General features: G+C 43.4%; 1 protein-coding gene across 4 annotated transcripts in view; it reads left to right on the top strand.

The window, feature by feature from the left end:
• Positions 1 to 1570: 1570 nt before the first annotated feature.
• Positions 1571 to 19679, top strand: part of KIF5C (kinesin family member 5C) — an 85440-nt gene continuing 67331 nt past the window's right edge. For 3 of the 4 annotated variants that reach the window (XR_010071953.1, XM_063341155.1, XM_063341156.1), the window contains exon 1: positions 1572 to 1816. Coding sequence is in view for 2 of the 4 variants with exons in the window: in XM_063341155.1 (XP_063197225.1) it covers positions 1691 to 1816 (126 nt within the window). In the remaining 2 variants the exon portion in view is untranslated. Of the gene's footprint in view, positions 1817 to 19679 lie in introns of all 4 variants that reach the window. The other variant, XR_010071954.1, reaches the window with a different exon arrangement.

Below are 19679 nucleotides of genomic sequence, written 5' to 3'. Positions count from 1 at the left end.
GTTCCTAGGAGGCTGCTTAACTCGGTAATCTGGTAATAAGTAGTAAAAATAGCAGCTTTGTGACAATATGGTATTGTCTACAATACAGATAACGTGGTATTGTTTGTGAGAGAATTGCGAAGAAGAGATGGCTCTTCAGTGCATTCTTACTGATTGGAGATTATACCTACTCTAATAGGAAAATAGAGGTTCGCCTATCTTGCTACAAAATGAGCTCTCAATAATGGAGAAAAATACGGATTAATTCATCGAAATGGTTGTCCTTTATGACTAAGCCCCTACTTGTCATGACTTACGAATTTGCTATTCAGGGTAAAAGCTTGAAACATAAGAGAAATAAAAGGGCTAGATAATTGGTAATCCATGGGAATAAATCACATTATGTAATAATGTCTTATCACATACTGCACATTGCTAACTCTCCCTGATGTAATTGCTTTTAAGAAGGGCACGAGAGCCTTTGTAAGTAGCCTGCTCTTCTCACATCCACATCGGGTAATGAGGACAACTGCTGGGGCTAGAAGAAATGGAAATCTCCGTAGAAATGCTGAAGAACTGACCACTGTCATCTTAATTCTGTGACTGAGGAGGATTTAATGAAACTGGTGCTCTGTTCTTTGGAGGAAACCTGTTTCAGGAGTAGCTGAAGGCTAGGGGCTGTCTCCTGCTTTCCTAACGACAGCAACAGTTGTTGCAAGGAGGTAGACTGCTTAAAGATATGTGTAGGGGAAAAATGGAGGAGGAGAAGACTACTTGTGCTATGTCAGACTGTTTCAGATGACTTTCATACAGTGAAATGAACTAGCTTTGGCACAGGGTTGGAGGCAGGAGGGTAAGTTGCTGGTGTTTTTAGCAGGCAAGAAAGAAATATGGCCATGCTTCTTGTCAGTGAGCGAAGGGGAGGAGGAGGAGGACAGCACCCCTGAAGTGTAGGAACAGGCTCCAGACTTTGTCTTTCCCAGATGCTGATTCACTGACTGCAGTGTGACAAACTTCTTGTAAATTTAACAAGGTCAAAGCGTCACCCGCATATGCTATTGCTGCTTCTTTTCCTCACAGAAAATAAGGGTAATGTAATGAAGGGAAGCATTGGTGTTGATTACATCCCTGGGCTCTCTCCCAGGAATAAATGTCCTTTAACCTGGTCATAGATCTGTTGGAGCACAGGTGTCCACTCTCTTCTCCTCCTTCCTCTCCTTTTCCCTGAGAGAGCAGCCGCACCTGGAGGCCTAAAACTGGGGCAGACAAAGCCAGGTGAAAACGAAATACCTGCTCCCTGTTGTGCGGTTTTGTTTGATACACCCCCGCTGTCGAGCATAACCGTAGTCCTCCGTTAATCGCTATAATTAACGAAGAGGTGGTGGGGAAAGCGGTCCGGCCCTCCCTTCGCTCCTTGGCGGCCGTGAGGGGGCCGCCGCTGAGGCGAAGCCGTTGGGACCGTTAGAGCCGTTGGCGGCCGCCACCTGCCGCGCGGACTACGCCTCCCGGCAGCCCCCGCGCGCTGCGGCGGAGCCCGGGGGCGCTGAGGGGAGGCTCAGGAGCGGCTGAGGGGGCGCAGGCTGCGCGCCGCACCGCCCCGCCCCGCACCGCGCAGCCGCGCCGGGGCGGGGGCCGGGGCCAGCCGGCGTCTGCGGCACCTGCCCGGCGGAGCGCCTCGCTCCCTGCGGCCGGCGCCCGCCCGCCCGCCGAGATGGCGGATCCCGCAGAGTGCAGCATCAAAGTGATGTGCCGGTTCCGGCCCCTCAACGAGGCAGAGATCCTCCGGGGGGACAAATTCATCCCCAAATTCAAGGGCGAGGAGACGGTGGTCATCGGGGTGAGTTTGCCGCAGACCCTCTCTCCCCACCGCGCGGCGCCGTGACGGGGCGAGCATCCCCCCTCCCCGGGGAGAGCATCCCCTCCCGGCGGTCCCGCACCCGCCGCCGGGCCCCGCGCCCATTGTTCCCGCTGCGGCGGAGCGAGGGAGGGGCGGCGGCGCTCCCCGCTCTCCTCCGGCGGGGCTGGGTCTCCCCCAGCTCCTGTTCGGGGTCTGGGCTCCCCGCTCCCCTGGGTCGCCCACCGGGCCCGGTGAGGGGTGGGGGCGCGGGGGCGGCCGCCGGCGGCGGCGCTGATGTCATGCCGGTGACTGGGCATGCTCGCCGGCGCTCCGCGGGGGCGGCCGTCCGCGCCCCCGGGGCCGCGCAGCATCCTCCGCACCCGCGCAGCATCCCCCGCCAGCGCGGAGCACTGCGGGGCGAGACAAAAAGCCGAGCCGGCTGCGGAATGCCGGGCTGCTCCCCCGGGAGAGGCGGTGTCCCGGCGGGGGGGTGCGCTGTGCTCGTCCCGCCTGGCTGCTGGGCAGCGCTGGTGGTGTCTGGTGGCTGCTGGGCGGCACTGGCAGGACCCGCCGAGTCCCTGCGGAACAACCGGTGCACAAGCACCATTAGTTAAAATGATCCACGCAAGGTGAAGTTTTTTTTCCTCTCATTGGAAAAAAACCGAATTTAAACATCAAGTCACTACCAGCTTATAGCAATGACATATCCAAACTCTGCGTTTTCCCTGCGTTTTGTAGGGGAAAACATGCTTTGTGGGCTGTTCACAAGAGCAAAGGCTTTAAAATGAACAAAGCGTGCGTGTGTCAGGGCCCTCCGTGGCTCCTTGGACAAGTGTTGAATATGGCGCAGCGCGTTCGTCAGCCCTGCACGGCAAAGTGCCTTTTGCTTTTCCTTCCCGCAGCCCGAGCTTTCCAAAGCAGGTGGCTTGGCTGGGGTTGTGTTCAGGAGGCTGATGGTGCTCATGTTGGTGGGTGTTCATAGATAGTACCGAGCACTTGAGTTATATTTTTGGTTTACTGTCTAACCAGACCATGTCTTTGGTGCTTTGTTTTATATATTGGTCTACTGTGGTTAAACCGATGATATGATCCATACTGTACTATGATAAGGAGATCTTAAAACTAATTGATGATACAAAGAATGAGCGATTTCTTGTATGATTTGTCAAGGTTCTTATTAAAACCTCGAGTTTTTAAGAAACTTTTTTCATGAAAGTTGCAAGACTGTTATGGAAAAGCAAAGAAAAAAATTACTCAATTCTGGACATACATGGCTAACTCGTTTTTTCTTAATTTGTTTTTATTAAATGTTTTCTGTGTAGCCAAATTAATTTTCTTTATCTGAAGGTTAAAGTCGTAACACCCAGAACAGTCTGTTAACAATAGAATAATCAAATTAGTTACCAATCTCAGTCAGCAATTGAAGGCTGTCTTTGGTCAACAAATACTTGGAACGAAAGCGTTACTGTAGCACAGTCATTTGGATGCTAAAGAAACAAAAGTCAGCAAAATGCCGTCCCCCCTTTAAATAAATAAACCCTCAGATGTATTAAAAGTAGATTAAAATACATCTACTGCAAATCCTTTAACAATGTTATCTTTTTAAGAGAAGCATAATTTAGAATTTTTTTATCCCACCTAAGCGAATGTGCAAGTATATGATGTATCTTTCTCTAGAAAGTATCGGTTGTCTGGGAAAACAGTAACTGTGATGCTTTGAAAAAGATATCTATATCTTGCAGACAGGATATAATTCCTTTAGCAAAGGTAAAAAGGAAAAATACCAGCAACTGTCAATTTCCTACCATGGAAGTTTAAAAAAGTAGCTAGAGATAAACAAGAAAAGTGCATGTATCTATTTATTTATAGGAATACATATAAACATTTATTTTTAGATATATATATGTTCACTTTGGCAGGATCATTTTTTGGGGCTTATTTTCCATCTTGAAAATCTAGTCAGAAGCTTAGAGTATGGCTTTCCTTTCCCTTCACAGGGCAAACCACAGGTCTTTTTTAGGCGCACATTTTAGTCATCTTAACTAGTGAAATATATCCTCAAATACTGCTGCTTTTTTTTCAAAGAGAAACCATCCGGCTCAGGTTCCCTGGGGATATTTGTAGTTTTGTAGGTGTAAATGAACATGAAAATCTTTCCATATTCTTTGTCTTCTTTATTCGCAGTACCGAGCTCATTGAGCTTTAGTGTAACTTGATCTACAGTGGATGCCACTGCAGTACGTTAGTAGAAAGCAGTACCATTTGTTATTATTTACTGGTTTAGAGTGACTGCTTACATCCAACAAATAATGCCTGGCAGGGGGAAGGAATCATAATTCTGGTGGAAGGCTCTATCAGAGTGGCCTTCCTTCTAGAAAAGCAGTATTTTAGCCTTCAAAAGCTCTTAGAAACATTACATAAAGCAAAAATAAACCAGAACCAAACACTTTTGTGTGTGTGTTTTACTATAGCATTTGAAAAACACTGCAATGCAGCTTTTATTTTTGTTCCATAAAATATTGGAAAGAAAGAGATTCTGTTAAAATTTAAAAAAACCAACCAAAGCCACCAACACGCCCTTTCCCCCCCATTCTCCCCCCCCGCTGCCCCGAGGAATTCTGCCATCACGTAAGGAAAAATTAAAATATAAATGATTTAAAGGAAATGTCAATTTTTTTCCTGACTAGTGAGTCTGAACAAATTTACTTCTCCTTCCCAACAAACAATTGTGGGGAAAATGCTTTCTTTCTGAACCTCCCACCATCTCCTCCCATTATACTTCTCCAGTGCCTTGAGTAAATTTTCCAACAAAAATTAAAGATCACAACTTGATGATATTTCTTGAAAACAAGCAGCAATGAAGGAAGTTTAACAACTTAGGCTTGAGTTTCCCCAGGATATCTTTCATGCCTTGACTAAAGCTGTATCTCTACGATGCCTGTGGCTGCATGGTTCAGAGCTCTTTGTCGGGGAAGTCTTAGGACAATGTCCTAACTGTTCAAACCAGTTAAACACCTCAGAATTGGGATTTGACCCCGTGTCTTATATTCTGTCCTCTTCCATCCGTCTTCATGAGCTTTGCACATGCAACGCAGTGAAGCATGGAAGATTAAAATGTCTTACCTTAAATTTTCCTCTGGTTAAAACAGAGAAAACCCACTGGATTTTGAATCTACTTTAAAGTTTTAAATATAAAAGCCTTTTAGATGTATCTCATCTTTAACCATGGCAGGAAAAGGTGATAGTGGTAAATCCATCTCCTTCTTTTGTGGTTAGCTACCCAACAGTCTCAAAAGACTGCAGTTTCATTTTATGTTTCTGCTCCTCTGCAACCTCAAGGTGACTCTCCGATTGATTGTGTTGGCTGACATACCTAAAAATGTATTTTTTTAGCTGGCTTGCTTCTTACAGTCTTGTTGGAGAGCGTGGAGCTGTTTGCTGTAGTAAGCAACTGAGGCAGTCTTATGGCGTGTGGTTTCTTCGTGTTTCCCCTGTTCCTCTGAGTGCTTTTATTCCTGAGCATCTGCAAAGGAAGGATGCAGAGAGGCTCAGCACCTGGTGGGATGCCCTCCCTGAGGATGCTTTTCTGGTTTAGGTTTATGCGGGAGAGTGCTTCCAGCTCTTTTCCCCCTCCCCTGTTGTAAACAATAGAGGAATTTAGTTGTGAAGGAGTATTTTCACCTCCTTCTCTGTTAGGACTAGAGTGACCACTTCCCTTTTAGCACAAGACTGATCTGAAACTGATTTTTCAGGCAAATATCTCCTGTTTAGAAAGGAGAATGCCTAAATTGAATCTTTCTAGCCAGCTCAGAAACCTCATGTTAATATTACCAGAAAGAGGATAAAAGACTCTTCATTCTGGTTGTCAGCTGGTTTTTGAGCTGCAGTGTGAGTAAAGCCCAGCTTAGCAGGAGCTGCTGAGCACTGCAGTTCTCTGCTGCGTGCTCGGTGTCAGGCGGGCAGCGCAGAGCCTTCCTCGGCCCCTGGCTGCCTGCGCTGGGGGTTTTAGCGGAATTCCACCAGCTCCTGCAGCAGACTGCCCCTGGGAAAACCAGCGGAGACCTACAGGGGCAATGGGAGGGGCCCTGTGGGATCGCGCATTACTCACATGCGTGAAAATTCTGTTGTTTCATCCATGAAACATTCCACATAACTAACTATTGTGCCTAAGACAAACAAAAATATCATCACCTGATACTCTGTTGCCTTGCAATGCTTATTGCTGTTTTGCAGTGTCATATTCCATGAAGTAAAAGAAAACAAAAATTGATGACTGATTCCTTTGAAGCAGGTGGGGTGGAATCTGAGCAGGGTTGTGGTTTTTTTTTTAATATTTTCTGCTATAGTACTGTTTGCAATGTTGCCTTGTGGAGAGATTTTCACTTATTTGCATCCCTAGAATATCTGGATACATTTTACCTTTTATTTCATGTTCACCAGTAAAGTCAGTAGAGTTTATACAGATGATAAAAAGTCGTGTTCTTAAGTCCCTCCTTTACAGACATCTCTGTAGGCAGTTGTCATTCTGTGGTTAAGACAGATCCACAAAAACCCCTTGGGATAGTAGATAAATGACTAGTTAAAAAAAAAAAAAATTAAAAATCTACCCTGTGCTGCATGACATTTTTCATGGGGTGTGGTACATTGTGCTTCTAACAAAAGCCAAGCATCCATCTCTATTTCAAAATACACAGCAATTCTGTTTGTAGAGGGTTTGTTCATGACTTATCTGTAAATACCTTTTATAAAAAGCTCATACTGGTTTGATGTAGGATGTGAAGTGAGGTGGGATTTCTGTCTCGGTATAAAATATGTCAATGGATATGTAGCATGCTGTTTTCCTAGCAGAAGGCTCAATCTGGGAACCTAATGCTTGCTTTGTCTCCCAGCATCTTTGGTGTGTTTTCCACCTCTGTTCAACTCTTCTTTTCCAGTGAAGACTGAGCAAGTTTTGTATGAAAGCTTTTGTGAAGGACTGCTGTGAGATACAAGTGGCTGGCATAGCTACGCATGACATTTATATGGAATTGATGGTATCTGAAGACACCAAGAGCTGACAAATACCTTTGTGGGAGCTGTTTGTTTCGAAAGTGTTGCTAATCCTCCTACACCCTAAGATTTTCCTGTACCCTGGCATAAGCTGCGAATGTCTCTAACCTGCTGCATTTTCCTGTTTGGTGCATGAGATGTACCACGATGTGCTGTGCTCATTCCCCTGTAGCTTTGGGCTATGTTGCTTTCAGGTCAGACTATTTCCAGAGCAGCAGCAGCACAAGACTGACAGATCTGGCACTTGCTTTTTTTGGGTGATTTCTCTTAGTAGCTGAAGCCAGTAGGTATCTCAGGAAGAAGAGGAAGCCTGTAGATCATACCACGTTGCTCTTCATTTAGGAAAGAACAAATACAAGATGATTCCACTGGGTCTGGGTGGCTTTTCTGTGCCTTGCAGAAAAAACAATTTTATTTACTGAAGAACTGGTGTGGTAGCCATTCAGGGAGCTGCTTGCGTGCTTGATTTTTGAAGAGTAGTTGTTTTCCTGCTGTGCTTCACACTTATTTTCAGGAGCTTGTGTAGAAAGTTAAAATCCTGGGACTGATAAGATGACTGGCACAGTAGTTTTTTGGTTCTGTTTTTACAGTGTGTTGGCTAAACAATGAAATGGTTCTGGATCTAATTATCAAAAAATATAATACATTTATTTCTTTCACACAGCAATACTTCCATAAAGCACTGAAGCAAATGTAATGTACAACATTACTTACTCTCCCGTAATATAAGTCGGTGAAGAAAATCTGTCTTGAGAAGGGCTTGGAAAACATCTCTGAGCTTCTCCAAACCCCAGATGTTCTCCTTCTCCACCAGGCTTTGCATCTGTCCAATCCCACAACCTGGACTGGGTCGGTATGAGATAGGGAGGCAGCTTTCCAAAGGAAAAGTGGGTTTGCATGGTGATTTGTCGCATGTAGAGCTTTGAAACGTTGCACAGGGGCAGAGCATGGCATTATTAAGAGGGTGGTGAGTGGCATGAGCAACACCCTCCTGTCTGCCTGAGTCCGGTGGGTAGTGATGCTCTGGGGGGTTCCCCCAGGCTGCACTGCAGGTGTCGGGATGGGCTGCAGCCGATTCGTCTCCCGGGACTCTGCTGGTGCCAAACCAGTTTTCTAAGATGCTCCCGAGATGGAGATACTTTCCTCCAAGTTGAAGTTCGAAGCAAAATCCTTGGCTTGTTAAGTGCTGCTTGGCACATTCATGCTAGATTTAAGCATAGATAGTCACTTCTGCAGGGACACTGTGGTTTGGGTATTTCTGTTTGTTTCTTTTCTGAATCCTCAGCTGTTTCTCTTCTGGAAGGGATATTCTTTCAAGCTTGTCTGTAAGTGCTGAACTGGGGGAAATTATTCAACACGGATCAATGGGTACTTCTTGGATGAAGTTGTACGTGCATTTCTGTTCTCTAAAAATGTAATGAGAAATAAGGTGTGAAAATAGCTTCTATTTATTGTTGGTGGTGCTAGAAAGATGATTTACTCAAAATACAATGCTTACTATTTTTTCACCAGAGCAATTTCCCTTTTGTCTTTCCTCAGGGCATTGAAGGCTTTTTTAAATCTTTTTCTAATCCCATTTGGGTATCCTTCTCTAAAAATATCTTCATCCGGCATACCTGTCCTGGGCAAAACATGGATTCCTACTTAAAGCTTTGAAATTTAAAATATAGATGATATATTTCAACAAGCTGGATTGTCAAACAACTGGAAAATGTAGTCTCGTGTCACTCTCAATGTCTTTTTTCCTCTGGTAGCTCCTGCAGGATGCATTTGGTTTAGACCAGAAGGTTTAGACCATTCGGTGCCTGTGTTCCTGTATCTCCTTCCAGCTTGTTACAGTCTTTGTTTCCTTCCCCTGAGATGCCGTAGTTAGTCACTGGTGTTTGGATCCATTTTTGCAAATGGCTGTTCAGTCTGGTACAGTCTGATTTATCGGTATTTGGGGAAATTTGGGAGTACTTTTTTTTTCTGCATGGTTGGAGATGATTTCTCCTGAAGCTTCTTGCACTAAACGAAGGCTTAATGTGCAGTGAGGAAGCTGGTGGGGAGTGATGTGTACTTACATCTCCACATATTGTTTCAGTGTTTCAAACTGTGCGAGAAGAATAAAAGCCATTACAAAAGATAAAATGAAGGATGAAATGCCACTTATAAGTCTTTAATATTAATGTGCTTTTCTCTGTGGTATTTTTTTGAGGATTTTTTGAGGCTTGAGATAATTTTTGGGGGATTACAGGAATGCTTCTGTAAAAACAGATATTTAGGAGGAGAGATTATTTAATTTAGTTTTTCTTGGCAGTTTTTAATAGATTGCTGACACCCTTGGTATCATATTTGGTGTTGTTCTTGTTATCATTAAAATGACTCACCTTAGGATTTGTTTTGTTTTCTTCCAAATGTAGTCATTCTGAAATGCCTGATGTGCCTCCAGGTCCATTCCTAACTCTGTAAGTGCTGTATCAGAGCAGCAAGTTGCAGAGCTGCAACACCTGCAGGTCTCACAATTGTGTTTTCTTAAAGGTGGGCTTTTCCTTCTGCTGAGGAAAATGTTAAATGGAAGTTAAATATTCCGTCGCTGGTATTTGTCCATTCTTTTGTTTGAAGACTTCAGTGTGCATAAACTGAGCCGTGTCATTTCATCGGTGATACCGTATGTGTAGGGAGAAGGGGAGTTGTGGACAAGTGCTGAAAAGGGGGCAGTGGCATAGAAGAAACAAATGAACGGGGCGATCTGTTCTCTGCTTGGAAAAGAAACACACGTAATCTAATTTCCACCTATTAGCTTTCATGGCTTGGGACGGTCTGGTTGCTGATGCATTTCTTGTTAAATTCTGGCTGGTTTTGTTGAATACAAAAGTGCGTTTGGCAGGAATGTTTTCATCAAAAGATCTCTTCTACACAGGGGGATTTATTTGTGGGTTTTTTTCTTAACATAGACAACAGTCCTGTGCACAGGATGTTTTGTGTCTGTTTTTGTTGGATCCTTTTGAGCTTGACATCTTGTGTCTTAATGTAGCCAAACAAGACCAAACACAATTACCTACCAACTACTTTCAGACCCTTTACTTTCCCTCTTTTGTTTGCTTTTGTGTTGTTGCAGCCTTTTAAAGCTCAGAGGTCAAGCCAAGGTAAGACTCATTCTGAAAAGATAGTTACTAAGTTACTCAGATGACTGAAAAACCGTGTATCTGTGTGGGAATGAGTCTTGGTTCTGTTCTCAATTCTGCTGTTGAGAACCAGGATGCTGCAGGGTGCAGCAGCAGAGCTCTGCTTTGGCAGCGGGCAGAAGAAATGGAGGGACACTGGATCCAAGTCATTTGAGACAGCAGCCTGGGTGTGCAATACAGGGTAAGCTGTGCTTTAGCTGACGCTGCAGGGATAGGAACAGAAAAGTGATTTAGAGTTGCTCAGTAATTGCTTGACACTTTTGACTTGTCTGCGGTGTCGCCAATGTTTGCTTTTCTAGCTCCATTGGAAGGTGCATGTTGGATAATGGTGCTTGTCTGTGTGATGGCTTTGTGAACTGGGAAAATACCTTTATTCAATTTTATTGGATTTTGGAGTGTGAAAATATTGCGTAGTTAAAAAGAAACCAAAACCAACACAACAGAAAAAAACCCTTTACCTTAAAATATCCAAAATGGCATCCTTCATATCTTAAAGGTGTGGAGTCACAGGCGTGGTGTTTCTGATGAATTCCTGATTTTATTCATCTACTAGAAAGAGCCAAGCCGTTTCTCTATGTTTATGGCCTCTTTGGTTCTTGACTTTTTGTGGGATGTCCTGGAAATGCGTGTGATTGTTATCAGATTCTCATTATAATACCAATAATTGGTCCCATGACAGCTTCAGAAAGTGCATATTTTCAAATTATGAGATAGAGTCTAATTGAAACCAAGAATGTTGGATTTTTTCCTCATGAGAAATGAGTATTCAGAGATAAGGACTTAAATATTTAATAGTTGTCTCTTAGATGTCTTTGAAAAAAGTGATTTATTTTTTAGTGCTTTACTCTCTGCTAAAAGAAATCTTACTCTGCTACCTAGTTATAATGATGGATAGGAGATGCTCTTGGTTGGTGTAAGAGACTCTCTTCTGGGTCAGGGAGGACTAGGATTCTCGGAAAACTGTGGTGGTTTTGAAGTTGTTGTCAAACATTTCTGTTGCATGAGGAGGATGTGATACTGAAAAACACATTTTCCTGTATGTCAAATGGCCTAAAGGCTTGCAATAACTTTTGCTGTATTCCTGAACGAAATATTATTGAATTTACTTAGATAATGTTGCTATGAGTCAATTTTTTGTATTCAACTGTCCTTGTGGCAGCCTGTGAGGTAAACAAGATCTCTTATTTTGGGGGGTGAAAGTTGACTTTTAAAGTCACATTGGGAATCTGCAGGGAAGTTGAGTCTCTGGTACACAAGTATCATTCTGACTGCTAAATTGTTATCTCACTTAGCAAAGATGTGCAGGAGACCGTTATCTGAATTGGGGTAACTGGGTTAGTGAATATTTTTAGCAAAGCTGTTAACAGAAGTTGGATTTTTCTGCAGTTGTAATCTCTTTTCTTGACTATACAGTTCTCCTGAATTGCTTGAATCTCTGTATTTAGGCCAAGAGTGAGATGTGGATAATGCTGCAACTTCTCAAAGAGCTTTGAGATTTTATATTGTTCACTTAGTAATAATCTGTTCCAAAAATCTAGTAAGGAAAGTCATCTGGCTTTTTCTTAATACATTGCTCTGTAGTACAAATAGCTGAGCAGCTGTACTTGGAGGCACTAGAGCCTGGTGAGGGAAGCACAGGATGCAGCTGGAGGATGTATATATCTATGTTTGTAACTATATGTATATCAGACTAGCTCATAACATGCAGTGATGTTCCGTGAAGAGGTGGTTGAAGCTAGTTCAACTGGAGCAGGCACAGCAAATGTATACGTCTTGCCTTGTTCACTGTCTACCTGACAGGATTTGCTGATGGCTTGATCAGTGCCACGTGTCCTTTTAGAATGCAGTGACTTCTGTGACCCTGGGAAGCCACACTGCTCCTCGGTTTTACTGCTGATGCTCTTAGTAGCTGTTTCAGTTGCACTGCACGGTTGTCTGCATCCATACAGCTCAGTCTTCTCCAACTGCAGCAGTCAATTCCTCTTTAACAGCCCAACACTGATTTTTGTCACCATGCAAATCATACAAAATGCCACTACTAAAGATTGACTTGTTTGTCTCAAACTGCTACCCCCATGTCGTATCCATCCTCTACTTCTCTCCCCTTTTCTGTTACCTGTTTTTTCCCCCTTCCCTTTTATATTGCATTTTAATTTTTTTCTCTCCTTTTTTATATTACATTTTGTTTGTTTTTAGTCCTTTTAGAACCTTCTTATATATATACTTTCTTATTTTCTTACCACTCTTTTGGGTCACCCATAAATACCCAGTGGAAATCTTTGCTGTCATTCGATAAACACATTGGCTTGATTATTTTTCACTTTATGGTATCTTTTACAATTTAACTTCAAAGCAAAGTAGTTCAATGATGCAAAGAAATCTTAAAGCAAAGTTAATCTTGCTATACAGGAGCATGTGTTTCTTTACACTTGAGAAAAATGTTTGCTTATATTGGTAATAGAGGATTTATTCTGCCCATTGCTTGCTTTATGTGCAGCCCAGATTTTCTGAGTATTATAGAATAACCTCAGCCATAAACTTCAAACAAAACTGTTGCCAGCATAAACAATTTATTTTAATCATACCATATGTGATCATTGAGCTGTGAAGCACTGTTCAAGAGTTGCCTTCTCTCTTTCTGTGCGGGAGGAAGGAAGGACTCTGCTGCTAAGAGCTGAAGAAAAATGGAAGCATCTATGGTGGTTTCATACTGGGCTCATGTGTAAGCCAGTGCCAGAGCTGGGAAAAAGAATGAGATGTGGAAACCCCTGGTTGTCAGTGCCCAACTTGGGAAACACCCGACTCACCTGCAGAACTGCTCCCCTTTGGGGAAAAAAATGTTGAGATGGGTCATTGCTATCTCCATCGTCTAATCAAGCTGTTTTAAGGGCTGCTTATTTGAGATGGCTAGGAATATGTGTAAGTGCAGAACTGGCTGCCTCAGTCGGAGCGGTGAGAAGCGCTGTCTTCAGCAGCCCTCTGGGCTGTTCATCCTCCTGGCACAAGGATGGGAGCTCCCGCAGCGGGATCCAGCTCCTGGTGCTGTCTCCAGGGCTTTCTGATGGCTGGCTGTGTGCAGAGCTAGTGGATGTGTCTGTTTTCTAGAAGCAGACTGAACTATTGCCTTATTTTTTACATTTTTTTTGTTTTAAGTTCACTTTTGTCAGAATTTTTCAATAGTATATCACTTAATATGGGACTTCTGTTTTTCTGAAAATCAAGTGAACTATCTCCTTGTTATGTTTGATGATACATACATGTGCTATTTCAGCAAAGGCAGTACTATATGAATGTACAATTTTAACTGAGCTGAGCACATTGCTCTTCTGACTTGATGCAACTCTTAAACTGTTCACCTTAGTAGAGCTTGTGTTTGTCCTGGTTTGGATTCAGACTTTGTGCTGGAACTGAACAAACCTGGATTTGACTTGCAGGTGACTGTAGGCTTATCAGCTCTTTAGTCCCCTGTTTATACAATGGAAATACTCCTTGCTTTTCTCTTATTTGTTATTGGGTTTGGTGGTTTAAACTTCAGGGTTTTCTGATTTTTGGCACTATGGTAGCTGCTGGTGCACACTTCCGTTTCATTTTGAGAAAGTCATTTGGGACACTCTCTTTAAAACGCAGGAAGCCTGAAAGCTGAAGCAGCTGTAGTCTTGCTGGTGGACATGGGAACTCAGAGCAATTACTCTGTCCTGGAGGGAGGTACCTTCTGTCTTTAGGATTTGCAGAATATTGCTGTGTATCTGTCCTGCTTTTCAAAAGAGCCATCAATAACTGTGTAGATGTATGTCTACCGCACGCAGTGGCTGAGCTGTGTGAATGCAGTTGTAGGTGTGCAGGGGCAAGCGCTGGAGCCCCGCTGCTCCTCTGGCTGGCGAGCGGCAGCAGCAGCTCCTGCTGAGAGCCGTGTAGGGGCAATGACAGCAGCACTGTCCTGCTGGTACAGCTCTGATCCTGCCCTGGGTTGGTTTCTTTCATTAACATCTAAGCAGAGCACTGCTGATAAAGATGCCTTGCTGCCCAGGATGCCTGCAGCAGGCAGTGCTCAGCCTCTAGGTAAGCTGCTGCGAAGGGAAAGCGGGCAGCTCCTCTTTGCTGCCATTGCTCACTCGGTCTGTCTGGGAAAAGTTATCCCTCCTCTTCAGGGAGAAGGGCCAGGTGGAGAGGAAACTGTGTTCATTTACCAGTTATCTCCAGAGCTGAGCTAGTTTGTGTAACAGGAACTGCTTGCATTTTATTATTATTAAAAACTGCCGTGTGGAGCGGCATGTGTATTAGAGACTTTGAGATCTAGGAACTGTAAATTGGATAAACATCAAGGATGGCGAAGGCAAGAGACCTCTGTGGCTTCGGGTCTAAGGAGTTTGGGTTTTTTTTGGAAACAGAGCCAAATGATGAGCTTAAAGGTAAGCAGGGTGGCTGGAGGTTGAAGTCTGTCAGCAGAATGGCCTCTGACTTAACAGGAAGAGCAACTGCTTATGCTGATGCAAAGAAAAGGTCTGAATGATTGTTTGCACTCTCCTTGTCCTCCTTATTTTCTGCCCGTTGACAGTCCTGTGTCTAGCAGATTTTATTTGTTTCTGCTAGAGAGAAATAGGAATATGAATCATGATTTACATACAAGACAGGTACTTTGTTTATATGACTGCCATTCTATAGGTCATGGTCCTTTCTTCATCTTCCTTATTGCAGTGGGTCAAGAAACAGTGCCAGGGCTTTCACTCACGTGTGTAAGCGTTAACATCGTCTTGGTGCCTCTGGAACACTATAAGGGAATGGAGTGTGGCAGCCCAGATTGTACCCTGCTTTGAAGATTTGGGAAATGCAGAAGGAATATATCAGCATTACTAAATCTGATAATAGAATTAGTGTCAGATAATTCCAGCCAGCATTGCCTGTTTCTGGATAACTTAGCAGAAAGTGGGGCTGGTCTGCCGATGTCATTGCTGTGCTGTAAGAAGAGGTGTGCTGTATATGTAAGCTGTAATGCGTTTCTAGCTGCAGGGAGGGCACAGGAAGGGGCCAGAAAAATCTATTTTTGCAATTAAAAAGCCAAAATTGCCAAAGAAGGTCCAAGCAGTGCATTTAAAAAAGAAATTCTGCAGCTCTTTGTTGTTACGAAGTTCACAGGAGGGTATTTTGTTGTGTTTGTTTGTGTGTTTTAACCAGCTCTATAACATCACTTTTATTCATATTATTTGTGTAACAGTTTGAGCTATATTCTGTGTAGTAACACAATCGGAACCCCTTTGTCAGCTGTCCAGGACAGCACAACTTGCCACCGCAAATTTCTCAGTATAGGACAAGCTGGCATAGCCGTTCTCACTCCCAAATGCAAAGCCATTTGGAACCAGTTCCACTTGAATTTTGAATGAGATTTAAACAATTCTGAATTTCTTGATGATTGACTTAATTTGTCAGTGATGGATTAAAGTATCAGAAACGCAGAAACCAGATTCTCAAATACTCTGTTTTCCTCCTGATAACTGGTGCAAAAATGGAGGAGGCAGTAATTCTAGTTTGGAAGGGGTTGCAATGGTTTTGTAAGGATGGGTTTTTTTGTCTCTGCTTGTCTAATTACTTAATGCAATTTTTATGAACTAGAGGTACAAATGAAGAGTGCCTGTATTGGAATATGATTGCTGAGTATTACCAAACCAAGCACTTGCAGTATCATGACCCTGCTCCCACAAATATATGGGTTTTACAAATAGGGTTGGGGTCTCTGCTTAACAGATTCTTATTTAAGCTTTCCTAGCCCCCACTATATCAGAGAAATAATCCTTATTTTTTTCCTATTACTAAAAACTATTATTTTTGTATAATTACCCGTTCCCAAATGCTTTAGCTTGAGGAAGACTGGATGATTGGTGCTAAAATTGTGAGATTTGGACACATCAAGTGAAACAGAGTTCTGCTTTTTGTTTTCTCCAGATAATGAGATGAGATATGTATAAGGAAATCAGTGCAACAAGCTAAGAAACAGAAGCTTGTTGGTTGTAAGGTTATGGATGGGAGTGAGCAGGTTCCTCTCTATGCAGAGGGTACAGGTGGCAGGAACCGGTGCTCATGCAGGCGACAGCTGAAGCTCCAAGTGACCAGGCTTGTGCTTGGCCAGTGCCGGGTGGCTTTGTTCCTCCCAAAGGGGAGCTGCCTCCTTTCTCCTCCACTCCTGCCTGTCTTAAATGGGGTGAAATGGTAGGGCGAGAAGAAACTGGGCAAATTTAGGTAAGAATCAGAAGAAAAGGTAAAACCAAATCAATAGAAGTGTTACCAGAGTGAAAGGAGTAGCGGGAATCAAAGGCCATATGAAACACTGCAGCTCCTTCCTGGAAGATCTAATCTCACTCCATGTTCTTATTAAATAAGCTTTTAGATGTGCATTTCGCTTGTGAAGCGCAGACCTCACAGTGATGGGTCTGCCCCAAGAGCTGGAGAGTCCGCAGCACGAGGACGGAGAGAAGTGGCGGATGCGCAGACGCTCATCAAAATGGCTGTGCTCGTGCATGGGGTCTCTGTTCCGTGAAGGCTGTTCTCTGTCCGTGTTTGAAGAGGTTTGTTGCCAGGAGCAACTTGTCTGCATTACTTGGTGACAGGGTAATTGCTCTGCCTGCCTCGACATCTGAGCTTCTGTGAAGGCTCTTCCATGCTCAAATTGTAGCTGTTACTACAGTCGTTGAGATGCAGAGCTGGATATTTCCAAGAGACAACACGAATCTAGGCTGCAAACAGTCAAGCTACAAAATAGAAGGTAATGCCAGGGCAGCTGTGCATCAAATATCTCTATAGATAAAACTAGATACAGCACTGCACTGCTTGCTGCCCTTTCAGTTCTTCTTTTAGGTATCACTTTCCAATGGAAAAGGTTGGGGGAAGTACAGAAGTAGTGGTGTTGCCATTCTTCTTCCTTCGTTCTCTGATGTATTTTCAGTGCATTCGTTTTTAATTACATTGCATGAAAGGAGGCTGGGGCAGCCTAGTGATAACGTTTCTGTTATATTGTGTGCTTTTAAATCCCTGCTACAACATCAGGTCAGTAAACATTCAAGCTCCCAGCACTGCTGGCATTTAGTCTCTCAGTTTGTAAATGAGGAAGCAAGTCTAAGTTGTTGTTACTGGTCTCCCAGTGAATCAGGCACTCGACCAGCAAGGTATCAAAGGGCGAGGCTTATTTCCAGATCTCTGGGAGTACTGTTACTCCATTAGGTTATGGATGCTGGTATCTTCCTTTCTCACCTGTTTTGGACACTATAAATCTGGGCTTTTGAACATTTCAGATCTTTCAGTTCTTGAGAGCAGAGGAAAATAATCTACACGTACCAGTGTTGCTGTTGGTCCTACAGTTTGCTACCAGTGATTATGGGATGACAATAATTAAACCCTGTTTGGTGGAGCATGTTCTCAGCAGAGAGCCGTGTTCTCACCATGGTGTGCCACCACGTAGACGGCATTTTGGCTCTGCACAGGTCATTGTGAAGGGAGTCAGTTTGGGGAACAGAGATGTGCCCAGACTCACTGCATATGCTGTCTGTTGGGGTCTGGGCTCGTTGCTGTTGGGATTACCTGTGTGGTTTCAAGACCCTTCAGGAACTCCATCCACAGGATTCAGTCACACAATAAATTAGTGGCTCTGGATTAATCCCTGCGAGACTGAATGAGTATATAGCCCAGCTGCAAATGTGACAGTTTTATGCTTGTGAAGCGCTTTCTCTGCAGAATAAATACCGTACAATGCAGGCAGTGGGGTGCAAGCATCTCATTTGTTTCCTCTTGCTGATATATATCCAACCTGACGGGACGCTCCAAGACCAATGGTGTAGTTTGTTCTCTGATCCTCTTCAATCCTTGGTTTTGCGGAGCATGCTGAAAAGAAAGCTGCTGTACGGACCAGTGATGCCCTCTCATTTTGTTTTGACCTCTCCTGACCTGAGGTGGATTTGAATCTACAACTGACAGTGCTCAGTATCCCATTACTAATCTCCTGAGCCACCCAGTTGCCCCATAAATCTGTAAGTGATATGTTTAACAAAGTGGAGATTAACACAACACTGCCACGGCAGAATTAAGATGTAGTTACGTCTTGAACCGGGACTGGTTTATGTTGCACTTCTCTTCTGTAGGTGGAGCTGAAGGTCAGCATCTTACTTGGGACTTTTACTTCACCAAAACCGCTCCATTTCATGATTTGAAATAGCCACGTATCTTTTTTTGATTTTCGTTGGAATATTATAAACACTGATGATAAGCAGAGTTGCTGCTCCAGGTGTAACTTATTCCCACTGCCCTCCACCTATGAGATGGCCTTGTCTGACTCCTCTTCCATTGCTACTGTAGGGAGCTGCCTGAGGATAGGTTTTACTACATTGTTTTTCTGGCTAGGAATTTTTTATATTTGTTAAAAGAAAATCATAGTGTTCTTTAAATAACAAAAAGCCCACAGTAGTTTAAAACCAATTATGAAGTATTGCATTTTTACAAAATAGACAATTAATACATTGTTCTCTTTTCATTCTCAACTTCTGTTAAATCACAAGACCTTTAGTTAGAGGAGTCTTGGGCTTCTATAGTTACGGTACATTTCTTTCTCTTTTCTTCTACAACAAATATTATTCTGTCTTTTATTTCCAAACTGTTAGTTTGCATTGTTTTATACACAAAAGAAGTTATCAAATTCTCCTATCCTTTTGATGTGAGGGAGTAGGGTAGGTTAGCTGAAGTGCTGGAGACCAGTAGAACTGGAGAAATTGTGGGTAATTTTGAGTCTGGCTTACCGTCAGAGCTCATTGAGTGCTTTTTTTTGGTAGAAGCGTGCCATGGTTTAACTCCAGCCTGCAGCTAGGACTGCGCAGCCGCTTGCGCAAGGTGCCTGTTGAAGGTGGAAGCTATCAGAAGCATGTTAGAAAAGGACCCTGTGTACCAACTGTGCCTTGGAGTATTATTTATTAAATATCCTCCCAAGATTTCTGTTTACTTAAGAACCTCTGATGTCAAGAGGATCTTTATCTGAAATGCAAGTGACAGCATTTTAAAGTTAATTTAATTAAGCCTGTCTGTGCTTTGCTGAAGTAAAATGAATAGATTATGAAGGTAGCTTCGAATAGGCCTGAAAAGGTCAATTAAATTAGATAGAGCACATTAAATTAAACCAGTAGTTATCTGTTACACATAATACAGTGGCACAAGCTACCTGAAAGCCAGAGGGATGGTGCAGGGGACGACGTTCTCCAGTTTCCCCTAGGACCGTTACAGTAACCTGTGTCCAGTTCCTCACTCTGATAGTTTTGTACCTATGATGAAGCGGAGAGGTCTGCTGAGCGTACAATCACATATCTACTTAAAACTTAGTTTTGTGAAAAAAGAAACAGTTTTGTGAAAAACAAGTATGAAAAAGTTTTCTTAATGTGGGCTGGAAGACCCAGGAAAGGGGGAATAATGCACATCTTCAGCTAGTGCTGTACAGACCACCAAATGAAATCCTTTTCCCCACGATCATTAACATAGCTTCATCTTTTCAGAGATTAAATTTAACTGCAGGAGGATATCACTGCTCTCCAAATACCCAGTTTTGTGCCGTTGCATAAGCAGTTAAGTAATCAAGGCCCAAATCTGCAAGCTGCTGCGTGGCATGCAGAGCACTGGTGGGC

This window comes from Chroicocephalus ridibundus, chromosome 7 (genome assembly GCF_963924245.1).
Source record: "Chroicocephalus ridibundus chromosome 7, bChrRid1.1, whole genome shotgun sequence".
NCBI classification, from domain to species: Eukaryota; Metazoa; Chordata; class Aves; order Charadriiformes; family Laridae; genus Chroicocephalus; species Chroicocephalus ridibundus.
This window is presented reverse-complemented; position numbering and strand designations above follow the sequence as displayed.